At 49.3% G+C, this 11920-nt stretch overlaps 2 protein-coding genes across 3 annotated transcripts in view; one reads left to right on the forward strand and one right to left on the reverse strand.

Annotated features, from left to right (window-relative positions):
• Positions 1-2963, forward strand: part of MMP24 (matrix metallopeptidase 24) — a 45978-nt gene extending 43015 nt beyond the window's left edge. For both annotated transcript variants that reach the window (XM_039711286.1, XM_039711283.1), the window contains one exon: positions 453-2963. In XM_039711286.1, the coding sequence (XP_039567220.1) occupies positions 453-790 (338 nt within the window). In that variant the 3' untranslated portion in view covers positions 791-2963. The remainder of the gene's footprint in view (positions 1-452) is intronic.
• A 3654-nt stretch (positions 2964-6617) lies between these two features.
• Positions 6618-11560, reverse strand: EIF6 (eukaryotic translation initiation factor 6). The gene is made up of 6 exons (XM_039711287.1): positions 11173-11560; positions 11015-11100; positions 10134-10309; positions 8671-8847; positions 7928-8109; positions 6618-6811 (listed from the first exon to the last, which is right to left on the reverse strand). The coding sequence occupies exons 1-6, from the start codon at positions 11277-11279 to the stop codon at positions 6802-6804; spliced, it is 738 nt and encodes a 245-aa protein (XP_039567221.1). The 5' UTR covers positions 11280-11560; the 3' UTR covers positions 6618-6801.
• Positions 11561-11920: the final 360 nt, after the last annotated feature.

Here is an 11920-nt window from a genome sequence, read left to right on the forward strand (position 1 = left end):
CAGCATTTGCTCTCTCAGACTGAGTGAACAGAAATGGGGTGTTCTTCAAACACTGTCATACCCAGGCACATGCTGGCACCCTGCAGATGATGTTAACCACTTGGCAATGATGAGCACATATTTACAGATGCCTTAGTAAAAAATAACTCACTGCAGAACCTTCCTTTAAAGATAGTAGGGTTTTCTTTTTTAATTCCTAGCTTGTCTTGGCTAAGGGGAATGGTGTTCCATGGGCAATGTTGAACACACTAGCCAGGGTTATGGCTTCTCCTTTAAATCCCAGCTCCAAAACCACCTTCACTGTCCAATGGCTTGGGAATGTTCTGGATAAATGTGTTTTATTGACTTAGGTAGTGTCCATCTTCAGGTTGTCCAGGCTCCCTTAATATCCTCCCACAAGCACAGTTCATTAATAGGAGATAGTGAGAAATATTCTCTGTTTTGTCTCCTAGTTTACACCTACTTTTACAAAGGCAAGGAGTACTGGAAGTTCGATAACCAGAGGCTGAGTGTGGAGCCAGGCTACCCCAGGTCAATCCTGAAGGACTGGATGGGCTGCAACCAGAAGGAAGTGGAGCGGAGCAAGGACCGGCGCCTCCCGCACGACGACGTGGATATCATGGTGACAATAAATGACGTGCCCAGCACTGTCAATGCCATCGCAGTGGTGATCCCCTGCATCCTGTCTCTGTGTATCCTTGTCCTGGTATACACAATCTTCCAGTTTAAAAACAAAGAGGTACAGCAAAATGTTGTGTACTACAAAAGACCTGTCCAGGAATGGGTATGACACAGCCTGCTGCACATTTCAACTCATTGAGCTGATGAGGACTATGGACACACACAAAAGAGAGGAAAAAAATGCATTGAAAAGCCTACCAAACAAAGCTACTTCAGTGACCTACAAGTTTTGGACACCCTGGGATGGAAATAAGCAGGAAAACTGGAAAAAATACAGGCAGGCAGCCTTGCAGTGTAGAGCCTCTTTCCTTTGTACTGCTTTGGTCACCTGCCAGTCACGGTGCCATCCTCCGGCTCGCTCTGCCAGCACCAGAGTCTTCGAGACAGGTTTCAACTGATCTGGGAAACTTCCTTCAGTTCCCTGCACCAGTGCTCCCTGTTAAACCCAGCATTCTCCAGTGTAGCTAAACCACCTCTGAACAGAACCATTTTTTTAATAGCTGTCTCATAAATGAATTAAGATCATGAAATCTATGAACAATTTCAGTGTCATAAGCAGAAGACATTCTGATGCTGAATCATTCTAAAAAATCTTCTTAGTTTATTAAAAAATCCAGGGATCTACCTGGATATGATTTTCCAATACCTGCTGGTCAGATGTTTTGTACATTCATAACTAATCAATGCTGCCACTCAGCACAGTGCACGAGGAACCACCAAGCACTCAAAGAGGTACCAGAGTGCGGAGCAGAAGCTCGAGAAGCGCCAAACCAGACACCTGGCAACATCAAGCCCTAACCTGGGACAATCTGAAGACAAAGTAATCGGGTCTTAAAAAAAACCAAACAAAGCAGTCATGGTTTTTGTTTTGGGAGCCAGTCATGAAAGAAATATTGAAATGTCATGTAAGTTGGTTTAAGCTCCCGCCAGCAAGAACCCAGGAACCATTGGTTACCAAAATACGGGGAATGTGTATAGACAGACTGCACTCTGCCCGTGCAGACGCTGGGGAAAGATGAGTTGTTGTTCCATGGCATGTGTAACTAGATTGTGGAATTTGTACGTTGGGTTTCAGGAGAATGGAAATGTTTGTTTGGAGTGAGGTCGTCATTATATTTTGCTGAAATAATCAAGGTTTGGTAAGACTTAGGCCTGTTTATAAAACTAAATCCAACCCCTGTAGATGTTACAAACATTGTATGCCTTCAGAATTTGGGGGTTTGTTTTGCCCACTTCTTCACAGGCAAATATTTGGCAAGGACCAAAGGAAGCATGCCACAGAGTAGAATAAGTTTACCATGTTTGACAGAGCCATAAAAATCAGGTAAAGGCAAGAAAAATACCTTAACTTTCAGCTAGTGACTTTCCACAGATCTCTTCCTACAACAGTAGCTTCTGCTTGTCCCTTTTACAGTTGTGAGTGGTTCAGGACATTGTGCCCTAGCCACAAACTTTTGATTTTCATGTTGATGCTGATATTTTTACCATGTTGAATAAGAGTAGAAGAGCCTTTTGCAGTGCAGTGTAATGGTGAAGTCCAGCACTGTACAGAAGTGCCATCCATGTCAGCACAGGAATTGCTTTGCCCGCTCACCATGGGGGACAGGTGATTAACCTAAACCCTCTGCCTATAACTGAATTTTATTGAGTGCAATGAAGTGCAATGCACAGAATGTCCACTTAGTATAGGAAAAGTACAGCTTTGTAATGTCAGCTCTGAAAAAAAAAACCCCAAGGACAACAAACACGCTAAAAGTATTCCTAATTACAATGAGGAACAAAGCAGCAGAGAGATCGTTAGCATTCTGGATTGCTAATTAGTGCTCAAATATTGCTCTGGTGAAGCAGGATAGACACTTAGATTTGTCTGGTGAAGCCCGCTAGGACTGCATTAACATGTGGTCTCAAACTGTATTTTGTCCTTCATAACTGATTTCCATAGCCAAGCTGTTTATTGTGTTTAAACTATTACCAACATATTACAAAGTAAGTGAGAAGCTCGTAGATGCAAAACTTTGAACTGTAGTGACAAAACGTGCTAACGTCTTATGATGAGTGAAGGAGTGCGAAGGACCAAACGAAATCAGAGCTCCTGATCAGACACCCCCACGCTACTCCGCGTTGCTCTGTGTACCAGAGGTGTGGTGGGACTCACCACGGCCACCTGGCACCTCGGTCTCATCTGTACGCTGCCATCTCGCCGGGACTGCGACAGCCCAAACCTTTGAGCAACTTCCAACAGCCATCATTAAAAAAAAAATTATAAAAAAATTTACAACGGAGAGCAATGTCTGGGTTGTTTGTATTTCCTTTGTATTTTCTCCCCCTTGCCCCAAAGTTAGGTTTTTGGCCTGCCCAAGGAACAAGCTGATCAGGCAGCGCAGTGCCTGGGCGGGCAGGAGGCTGAGCCCTGTGCCCGGGGTGGCTGCAGCAAGGTGAGCTGCTGTCCTGGGCTGCCAAAACCCAGCCTCAGCTGCTGCTCCACAGAGACACAGAAATACCCCGGGGCCTTCTCTACCTGCTCGATGTCTGGCTCCAGGGAAGGTGTTACATATGGGAGTTTCCAGGGGGTGAGGTGTTCAGGGCGTGAGAACAGCCCTCTGCAGCCACAGGGGGCTGCAGGAGGGGAGGCAGCTTTCCTCCAGCACAATCCCGTTCATTATCACCTCTCTTTTGCTAAAATCAGCCCACGGGCAGTCCTGGGGTAACTTGGATCTGGGCACAAACATGGTTTTTTGTGTAAGGGACAGTTTCCACCCCTGAGCTCTTTGCTGGGATCCTGTGCTGTGCTACAGAAGCACTGGACTCGCTGTCCATCAGCCTGGCCAAAGCTCTCTGTGGGCAGGGGCTGCGTTCCAGCTCCTGTCCAGAAATGCAGGACACATTGTTCCCACACAGGAGCAGGGATCAGCAGTGTGATTCAACTCTTAACAAGCAAAAGGCTGTTGTGTGTTCCTGTGATCCTCTCTGCAGCATGGGGATTTGGACAGCTCAGGGACCTTGGAACACCCTGGACAAGCTGCCAGCCACACTCACGATACTGCACTCAATCTTTTTTTTTTTTCCAGTTTTTGACAACCTTGAATAACTTCATCACCACTCAGGCTCATTGTCACAGGAAATTTAGACATTTGCTGGGATACATGATCACTACATTCACAAAAGTTAGTCCTCCTCTAAAATAATTATTCCTAATTTATAATGAGTCATTAAACCTCAAGATCTCCACTTATACTGTGAGGACTCCGAGGTTTAGAAACCTCTAAAGGATCCTGGCAGGTTTTTGACCATCAAAGCACACACCTGAAGACCTTCCCACTGAACCCAGTTATGAGAATTTAATTTCTCCCTCCTGTCACACTCACCCCAGGGCTAGATTCCAGCCCTTCTCATAGGATCACCTGTCCAGCACTCCTTTAGTTCCTCTGATCATTTCTGCAACCCTTCCCAGAAACTGAAGTCACACATTGCCTTCGACTGCCTGATGGCAAAGGTGCCAGGTGGCTTTAGTCATGCTATGTAACCCACACCTTTGTAGCTCAGCAATTTAAGAATCCCAAGGACCCATAGGAACCCAGCTCTGGGAACATACAATTTGATTTTATTGACTATTCTTTAACACCTCTTGGCATCATCAGCACACTTGCTCGCTGCCTTGGAGATGAAAGCACATGGAAAAGGGGCAGTCAGGGGCTGCACCGTGCTTGTGTCCCAGGCTGTCATGCCAAGGGCCTGTCCCTGGAATCCTGCCATTCTGGAAGCCTTCACCTGTGCTCTCATTTCACCCTTGCTGCGACACAGTGCTGCACTCAGCCTCCTCCTCAGCACCCTGCTCCTGCCAGCTGGCACTGCAGGGCAGATCTCAGGGCAAGCAATGGGCAGCAGTATGAGAATCTCACCCCTCCTTTCCCCAGCCTCTTTTGGAATTAAGACACCTAAAATTCAATGTAGATGAGCATTACCCTAAAATATCTATTTGCAGAAACACTTGGCAACCACTGGGCAACACTTTTCATCTCATCTACACATAGAGCTCAGGATAAAGATGCATTATGGATTTCCAGCTAATGCTGCTTTGGGAAGTTTGGGCTTCATTTTCCTAATTAGCTCCAGACATTGTTTGCTTTCTTGACCATTACTGAAGCCAGAGCACATCTGTTCCAATATGGACCTTCAGTCAGGAATGTGCTCTTGCACTGCTCAGAGTCACCACTGTTGGGTGAAATTTGGATTCTTAACCACATGCTTCAGTTCACACTACACCGAGTTTCCCTTTCTATCCAGTCCTCATCCTCACTAGTCTAAAGTCAGTATGGCTAAAATTCCCTGCCCTAATCCACTGACTTTCCTAAACTAGACAAGAGGGCTTCACACATTCCATAGGATCACTGACCCAAGGTCCCCAAATGCCTTTGGCATAAAATCCTGCCAAATGCCTTTTGAAAATAAAACAGTACAAGAGGCCTTCTCCCTATCCCTGTAGACTCTTTTAAAGAGCTGCACAGGTCTTCTGGGACACAACCTGCCATTGAAACACCACATTTATCCTCTCTCATGATCTATGTTTCGAAATCCATTCTTTATTATAGTTTGTTTTCCTTGTACACAGGTCCATCTCACTAGCTCAGGATACCCACAGACCCACATTTATAGCAGGTATCACATTTGTTCCACGCAAGAGCTGAGCCCTGTGAGGTGGCCAAAGGAAGCAGCTTCTCACACTAAATACTGAGACAGGCTGAGAGGAGACATGGAGTCAGGGCCAAGACAGGTGGTACATATTAAAGGGTTGATATCTGATCACAGATGATTGTGGCAATCTTTATTTTGAAGGAGCAACCTTTTATCAGCCAAATCTTACAAAGCCTTCCCTGAACATCCAGACAGTAAAACAAAAATGGGAATTTACTCCGTTTTCTACAAAGCCCAAAGCACCTGGGCTGAAAAGAGCTCTGCCCATACAGCCTACAGGCCATCATTCCCCAAGAGAACTCAGCTGAGAGCAAGGCAGCTGCGTGGAGACAAGTGAGAGCTTCCTCTTGCCCTCAAGATGGGAAATGGAGGCACTTCTATGCCTTCAGTGCACCCTTAATGGGCAAGCAGGAAAGCAACTGAAATGAGATACCACTGAGCAACAGCTGTGTAGAAAAAAATTACAATCTTCTGCCTGAAAGCAGCACCTACAGCTGCTTTATCTGGCACAGGCAGAGGTGTTCATGAGGAAGCTCCCAAATCTATAGCCTTTGACTGACTGACTGCTCAGAACCATGCTATTTAACCTTTGTCTTCAAGGTAACTCCAGATATGGTGGTCCAAATCTATTGGGATTTACTGTTTTTTAAGAGTTTCCCATTGTAGGAGGTGAACTGCAGGGCAAATTAAGCCGAACTCCTGCAGGATAAATTAGGCCCTCTCCTGCAGTGCCTTAGAAGCAGCACAGGTGACACCAGGCCAAACACTGGTCCAGGGACACCCACACTGTTACTGCTTTTTAGCAAGGGCAAAAGCCCTTGGATTGACACTGAAAAACTCCAGTTTTTATCCACGCTGAGTGCTTCAGAATCACCATCCCATAGGAACAGCTGCAAGTCAGGGTAAAAGAGCAGATAATGATTTTTGAATTATTTTGTGGCAAGTAAACTACTGTATTTTTGGTACTGGACATACAAAGGGGTCTTACATGTACCCAGAGCAGAAACACCACTCAAGCTGGAGTGTGGAAAGAGAGGGCAGCACATGTAATGCCAAAACAAACTCTGTGCAGCAGGACACTGGTGCAAGACTTAAGGCAAAATAATCTCTAGTGATCAACATCCAAGAGCCACAAGAGTAAATATTGTGGGGTAATTTGAGGGGCTCAGTTGGCATCACAGAACCAGAAAGCAGAGCTGAAGAACTGAGGAAAGGGATAGAGAACATTCCTTATTTGTATCTTATGCATGTTATTTGTCAGTTTTTATGGTAACAGTTTACAAAATATGACAAAAATTTGGTTTTGTAGCCTCTCCTTTGGGCCAGGTCTGCAGAAACATCATCAGAAGGTCTGGATATCTGTGATCCAAAGTGCAGCTCAACACTTCACTCCTTAGGAGCTTTCTGGGAAGTAGGAACCCACACTGCTCATGTCAGGCTAAAAGACAAAACAGAAAGAAGGTTTAGTTGTTCCAGAATGCAGAAGGCATTTCTAAGTACCAGCCTCAGTCAGTTCTCACCTTCCCACTACAAAGACCCAGAAGAAATTTCCTTTCCTAGGAAAGGACCTATGAAAAAAGGGAAGCAAGACGTGGCTGCTAACAGCCAGCCACAGAATCAGACCTCTCAGGCTGGCAAAGGCAAACTGCACACTTAGCCTGGCCCAGGTAATGATCTACAGCTCAGAGCAGGTTTAATTACAGCTCTGATATGCTCAGAGACATCAAGAATTTGTACCCAAACTGTAAAAGGGAAAAGAATAATTTAAAGGGTTTTCCACTGAAGGAACTCCTTATGCCATGAACAATTCCTAGATTGTGGCTGAGAACTCAGCAACCCAAGTTGCAATGCTCAGGAAGTTCAGGAACACACTTTCAGCACCACGTCAGTGGTGCTCAGGGTTGTAACTCAAGGCCCAAATTCAGTTCCCAGAGGACATTCATCTGTGCTTATGCCTAAATGTAAAAACATTTGCTTATGAAAAACATTTACATACATTAATGAATGGGAAAGGTCCCATATCATTATCACTCCAGACAGAAAACAACACCTGCCTCATATTAAAAAGCAACTTGGACAAAGCCTTTAACAAAAAGGCTTAAAAAAAAATTCAAGTTAGCAGTTTTAAATATAAGAGGTTTATGGCAGCAGCAGCTGACAAGTTCTGCAGTCTTTCTGGTTGCACCAACCATTTGAAGTAACAGTTGAGTAATTACAGTGATCAAAAGCAAAGACGACAAGTAAAGTCACTGGTATTTTAACTTTTAAAGCAAGATTTGTTTAAAAAAAAAACATTATGCCATAGCTAAGCACTGAACAGTTAGGAAAGAAAATGTGCCAGCTGAAACAGATGTTAGTTCTCACAGAAAGGATTCTCATTGCAACAGAATATTCCATAACCCAATGAGTAATTGCTATCATTAACCAACAAAAGGGGAGAGGAAGTGAACAAATTATAATTAAAGCAGACAGATCAACTGTGAAACCAGCTGCTTTTGTAACAAAATCTCGCCTGCTCTGATCACGACTCTGCCCAGAGGCGGATCCTCCCTACCTGTCAATGAGGGAATCCCTCATGTTGGTGGCGATGGTGCTTGGCTGGGCCTCGTTGAGCCTGAAGATGCTCTCGATGACGGAGAGCTCGGTGCTGGTGGTGTCCAGCCCGCAGAAGGCGCACCAGTCGTTGACCACCATCCCCGCGGCGATCACCTCGCTGCCGCGGTTCACCGTCCCCGCCTGCCGGACACAGCGGCCGTCAGCAGGGGCCCACGCAGCTCCCCACGCTGCCCTGGCCCAGCTCTTTGCTGGGGGCTCAGCTCACCCCGCTGCAGGGAGCAGCTCTGCCGCCAGCAAAGTTCTGAAGGTGCCAGATAAATGATTAATGAACAGGCTTGACTCTCTGGTGGGAAACTGGTGTGGCATTCAGTGACAGAGGATCCAATGAGCGGGAAGGACAACAGCATTCACACATCCAGCTGAGCAGGCACAGGAGTTTCTTACTTAATCTTTATAAACACTGGTTTCAGCCAAACCACAAACAGCCTCACATTCTGCATCTGCACAATGTGCACAATCCCAGCAGAGCAACATTTCAGGAGGCAGCTGAAAGCACTGAGCAGCTTATTCATACTCAGGAAGGACAGGAAACTGTCTGGAAGACTTGGTTCAAGTCTTCTCCTCACCTCCCACTCAAAATCACTTCACAGAAAAACAGTATCTGGGAGCCCTTGAGCTGGAGAAACATTGCACCTGAGCTGGGAGGGAATGGGAGGAGCAAACACTCCACAAATGCCTTACCACGAGTGGGACCTGCAGCAAAGAGGACAGCTCATCCTGGTCATCGATTGAAGTCTTGGGGTGCACGATTCCTCCTTGGTTACTAAAAACACAGTAACTTCCAACCAGCACCTGGTCTGCTACTGTTTGTCTGAACACCTCCACCTTCAGCACATCTGCCAGGATCTCTTCTGTCTCCTGCAAATGGAAGGAGGATAAAGCCTTCAGTCAAACAGTACTGTGGAGTGGGAAGTCAAGCTATTCCTGCACACAGCCCTCAGCTGGGAGCCTCCCACACTGCACAGCCCACTGCAACCCAGCCACAACACACACAGCCAAGCTCCACACTCCACATGTTCCCAGCTCCCTGTGTCACTACAAACACAACCTCGTGCCTTTGCTGAGGAATGCCCAAATTCCCTCTCTCTACTGGCAGTACATCACTTGTACCAATTCTCAGCAAACCAGTCCTCTTTGCTCCCAAACCACTGGGACAAAATGGTCTTATGCTTCTCATAAATCTAACAACTTCCTTCCTCTCCAGATTTCACCGTGAATTATTTTGATTTCTCTCTCTCTCTGGCCATCTTTATTTTTCACACTTTTTTAAAACATAGCACAAAACCTTCTCCCATCTCCTTATTTTTCCCTTTGCACTCCTGTCACTAAGTCCCACTCCTTCATCACCTTTAGCACAAGCTGGAAGCAAACACTGTCAGGATCTGCAGCCACACAACACATCAGTGCTGATAAGGTTAACTGTTCTCAGATATAAAATAGGAGTGACGTTGTCTCCTCTGCCCTTATCTTAAACTCTCATACAAGAGTTTAGTATGTTCTCATACAAGAACCTCATACAAGTATGTTCTCATACAAGAACCTTCTATTTTTCTTTCAGACCCCTGTAATGATGCACATCCATGGTCTCTTTCAGCTATGACATGCTCTGGCTCACTCATCTGTAGCTTGTAACTCCTCCTATGGTCCTCCCTGCACTCCTCCTTACCCTCCTCATCAGACCCATGCACACTCTAATTCACCCGATTTTATGCACCCAAAGCAAACTGCACCCAATGATCGCTGATTTACAGAATACTTTTGGCTAGAGGGACCTCAAAACTCTTCCCATTCCACCCCCTGCCAGGGGCAGGGACACCTTCCACCACACCAGGCTGCTCCAAGCCCTGTCCAACCTGGCCTTGGACATTTCCAGGGATGGGGGCTTGAGCTTCTCTGGGCAACCTGTGCCAGGGCCTCACCACCCTGCCGGGGAAGAATTTCTTCCCAACATCCCATCTAGCCCTGCCCTGTGTCAGCGGGGAGCTGCTCCCCCTTGTCCTGTCCATGACACACAGGACCCCCCACCCTTCCCTTCTCCAAAGCACACTCACCGCCGTGCGCCGCAGGGAACAATTCCAGCCTCAAACACTGGCCAGCATTCCCCAGCCCCACTGTGAACACAGAAAAGCCCCAGAGGCCTGTACCCTGTCCAGATCCGGGTGGACCAGAGCCACGTAGTCGTTGCAGGTGGTGACGTTGCCCAGGGCCGAGAGCCGCTCCTCCACGCGCTGGATGCGCACCGAGTCCGGCAGGCTGTTCCTGATGTGCTGCAGCTCCTGGTCTGTCGTGCTGCTCGGCACCAGCAGCCCGTGCCTGTTCCCTACCACCGCAAAAGGAGACACAGTGAGTGAAAATCATGTTCCCAGAGGGCGTGCTAGCAGCACTTCCCTGCTGTTCGCACCTGGCTTGAGCTGCTCCTGCTCTGTGCATTTCTTCCGAGCCCAGAATTCAGCCCAGGAGGTGTAAAAACAACCAGCGCCTCAGGAAATGAAACCTGGCTGAAGCAGAGCGTGGCTGAATGGCTCCATCTTTACCCCCTTCTCTTCCAACAGGACAAAAGGAGGCTCTCAGGGAGACACTGAACAAGGAACTCTCCGTGCAGATGCCATTGGCTCTACAAAAGGCCTGGTACTACTCTTTGTGTGACTGTGGCAGCACGACCGAATGGTTAAAGAAAAAATAAGCAAGAACTGGTATGACCTAACAGGGTCTCACCAGGCAGAGACACATGAAAGGCTTTTCCCTGACTTTCACATCCAGTAATGCCTCCCCCTCCCCGGGCACCGAGGAGCAGCCGAGCTCCCCTGGCCCCGAGAGCCAACACTCCCCCACCCCGGCTCCGGGCGAGTCTCTGTTTCCCTACGTCCTTCACAGAATCAGCCAGGTTGGAACAGACTTTTGAGATCATCCTTCCTCCTCCCCACGCACTCGAGGCACTAAAACAACCCTCGGAGGCGAGGGGCGCTGCCCCACGGGCTCCGACCCGCGACCTTTCCCGAGCCCCGGGGCTCCCCCGCTCACGTACCCACACACATCCTGCCGATGATGCGGCAGCCGGCGATGGAGGCGTGAACCACCGGGATGGTGCCGAAGAGCTCCCCCTCGAACACGCTGCAAGGAGAAAGCGCCGCGTCAGGAACCCGCGGGGCCGCGGGCCGGGCCGGGCCGGGCCGGGCCCCTCACCTGTAGAAGTTCTCGGAGCCGCCGATGGCCACGAGGCAATAGGCGTTGGTGAGCTTGGCGAAGCAGCCCAGCTCGTTGTTGTTCTCGAAGCTGGCGCGGACCGCCATGGCAGGAGCGGGAATGCGAGCGGGGCCCGGACTCGCGGGAATGGAGCGGGAACGGGACTAAGACGGGGGCCAAGAACGGGAATGGGAACGGAGCTGCGGCCGGGAAGGAAGCTGGAACGGGACCAAGATTGGGCCGAGAACGGGAACTGGGCGGGAGCGGGGCCGGGGCCCGGGCCGGGAAGGAGCTGAAGTGGGAACGGGAACAGGAACAGGAACGGGAATGGGAATGGGAACAGGAACGGGCCGCGGCGGCTCCGAGCGCCTCCGCCGGAACCACGAGGCGCCGCCGCTTCCGCTTCCGGCAGGGCGCACGCGGGCAGAGCGGCTCCGGCCGCCCTGGTTGGGGACGGCGCCCCCAAGCGGCCGGGAGGTCCCAGGGCGCGCTGCCATGAGGGGGAGCGGGGGCAGAACCGGCCCCGGGGCCGCTGAGGGACCGGGGCGGCCCAGGAGAGACCGGCCCGCGGCCACAGCACCGCCCCACGCACCGCTCGCCGGCCCGGGGCCCGCCACGGCCCTGGGGGACACAACCCGTGCCCGTGTGCCCGCATCCCAGCTGGGGCTGAGCCGGCCCGTGTGTCCCCACAGCCTGGAGAGCTGCCACGGGTCCGTGTGTCCATCGCTGTCCTTGTCCCTGGTGTCTG

Source organism: Passer montanus, unplaced genomic scaffold (assembly GCF_014805655.1).
Source record: "Passer montanus isolate IOZ18808 unplaced genomic scaffold, ASM1480565v1 scaffold249, whole genome shotgun sequence".
Classification (NCBI taxonomy): domain Eukaryota; kingdom Metazoa; phylum Chordata; class Aves; order Passeriformes; family Passeridae; genus Passer; species Passer montanus.

Coding starts and splice junctions, on each gene's coding strand:
- EIF6 (XM_039711287.1), bottom strand. CDS start 11,279: ATGGCGGTCCGCGCCAGCTTCGAGAACAACAACGAGCTGGGCTGCTTC. Junction 10,310..11,014: donor CATCGGCAGGATGTGTGTGG/GTACGTGAGCGG, acceptor TTGCGGTGGTAG/GGAACAGGCACGGGCTGCTG. Junction 8,848..10,133: donor TCCACCCGGATCTGGACAGG/GTACAGGCCTCT, acceptor TTCCATTTGCAG/GAGACAGAAGAGATCCTGGC.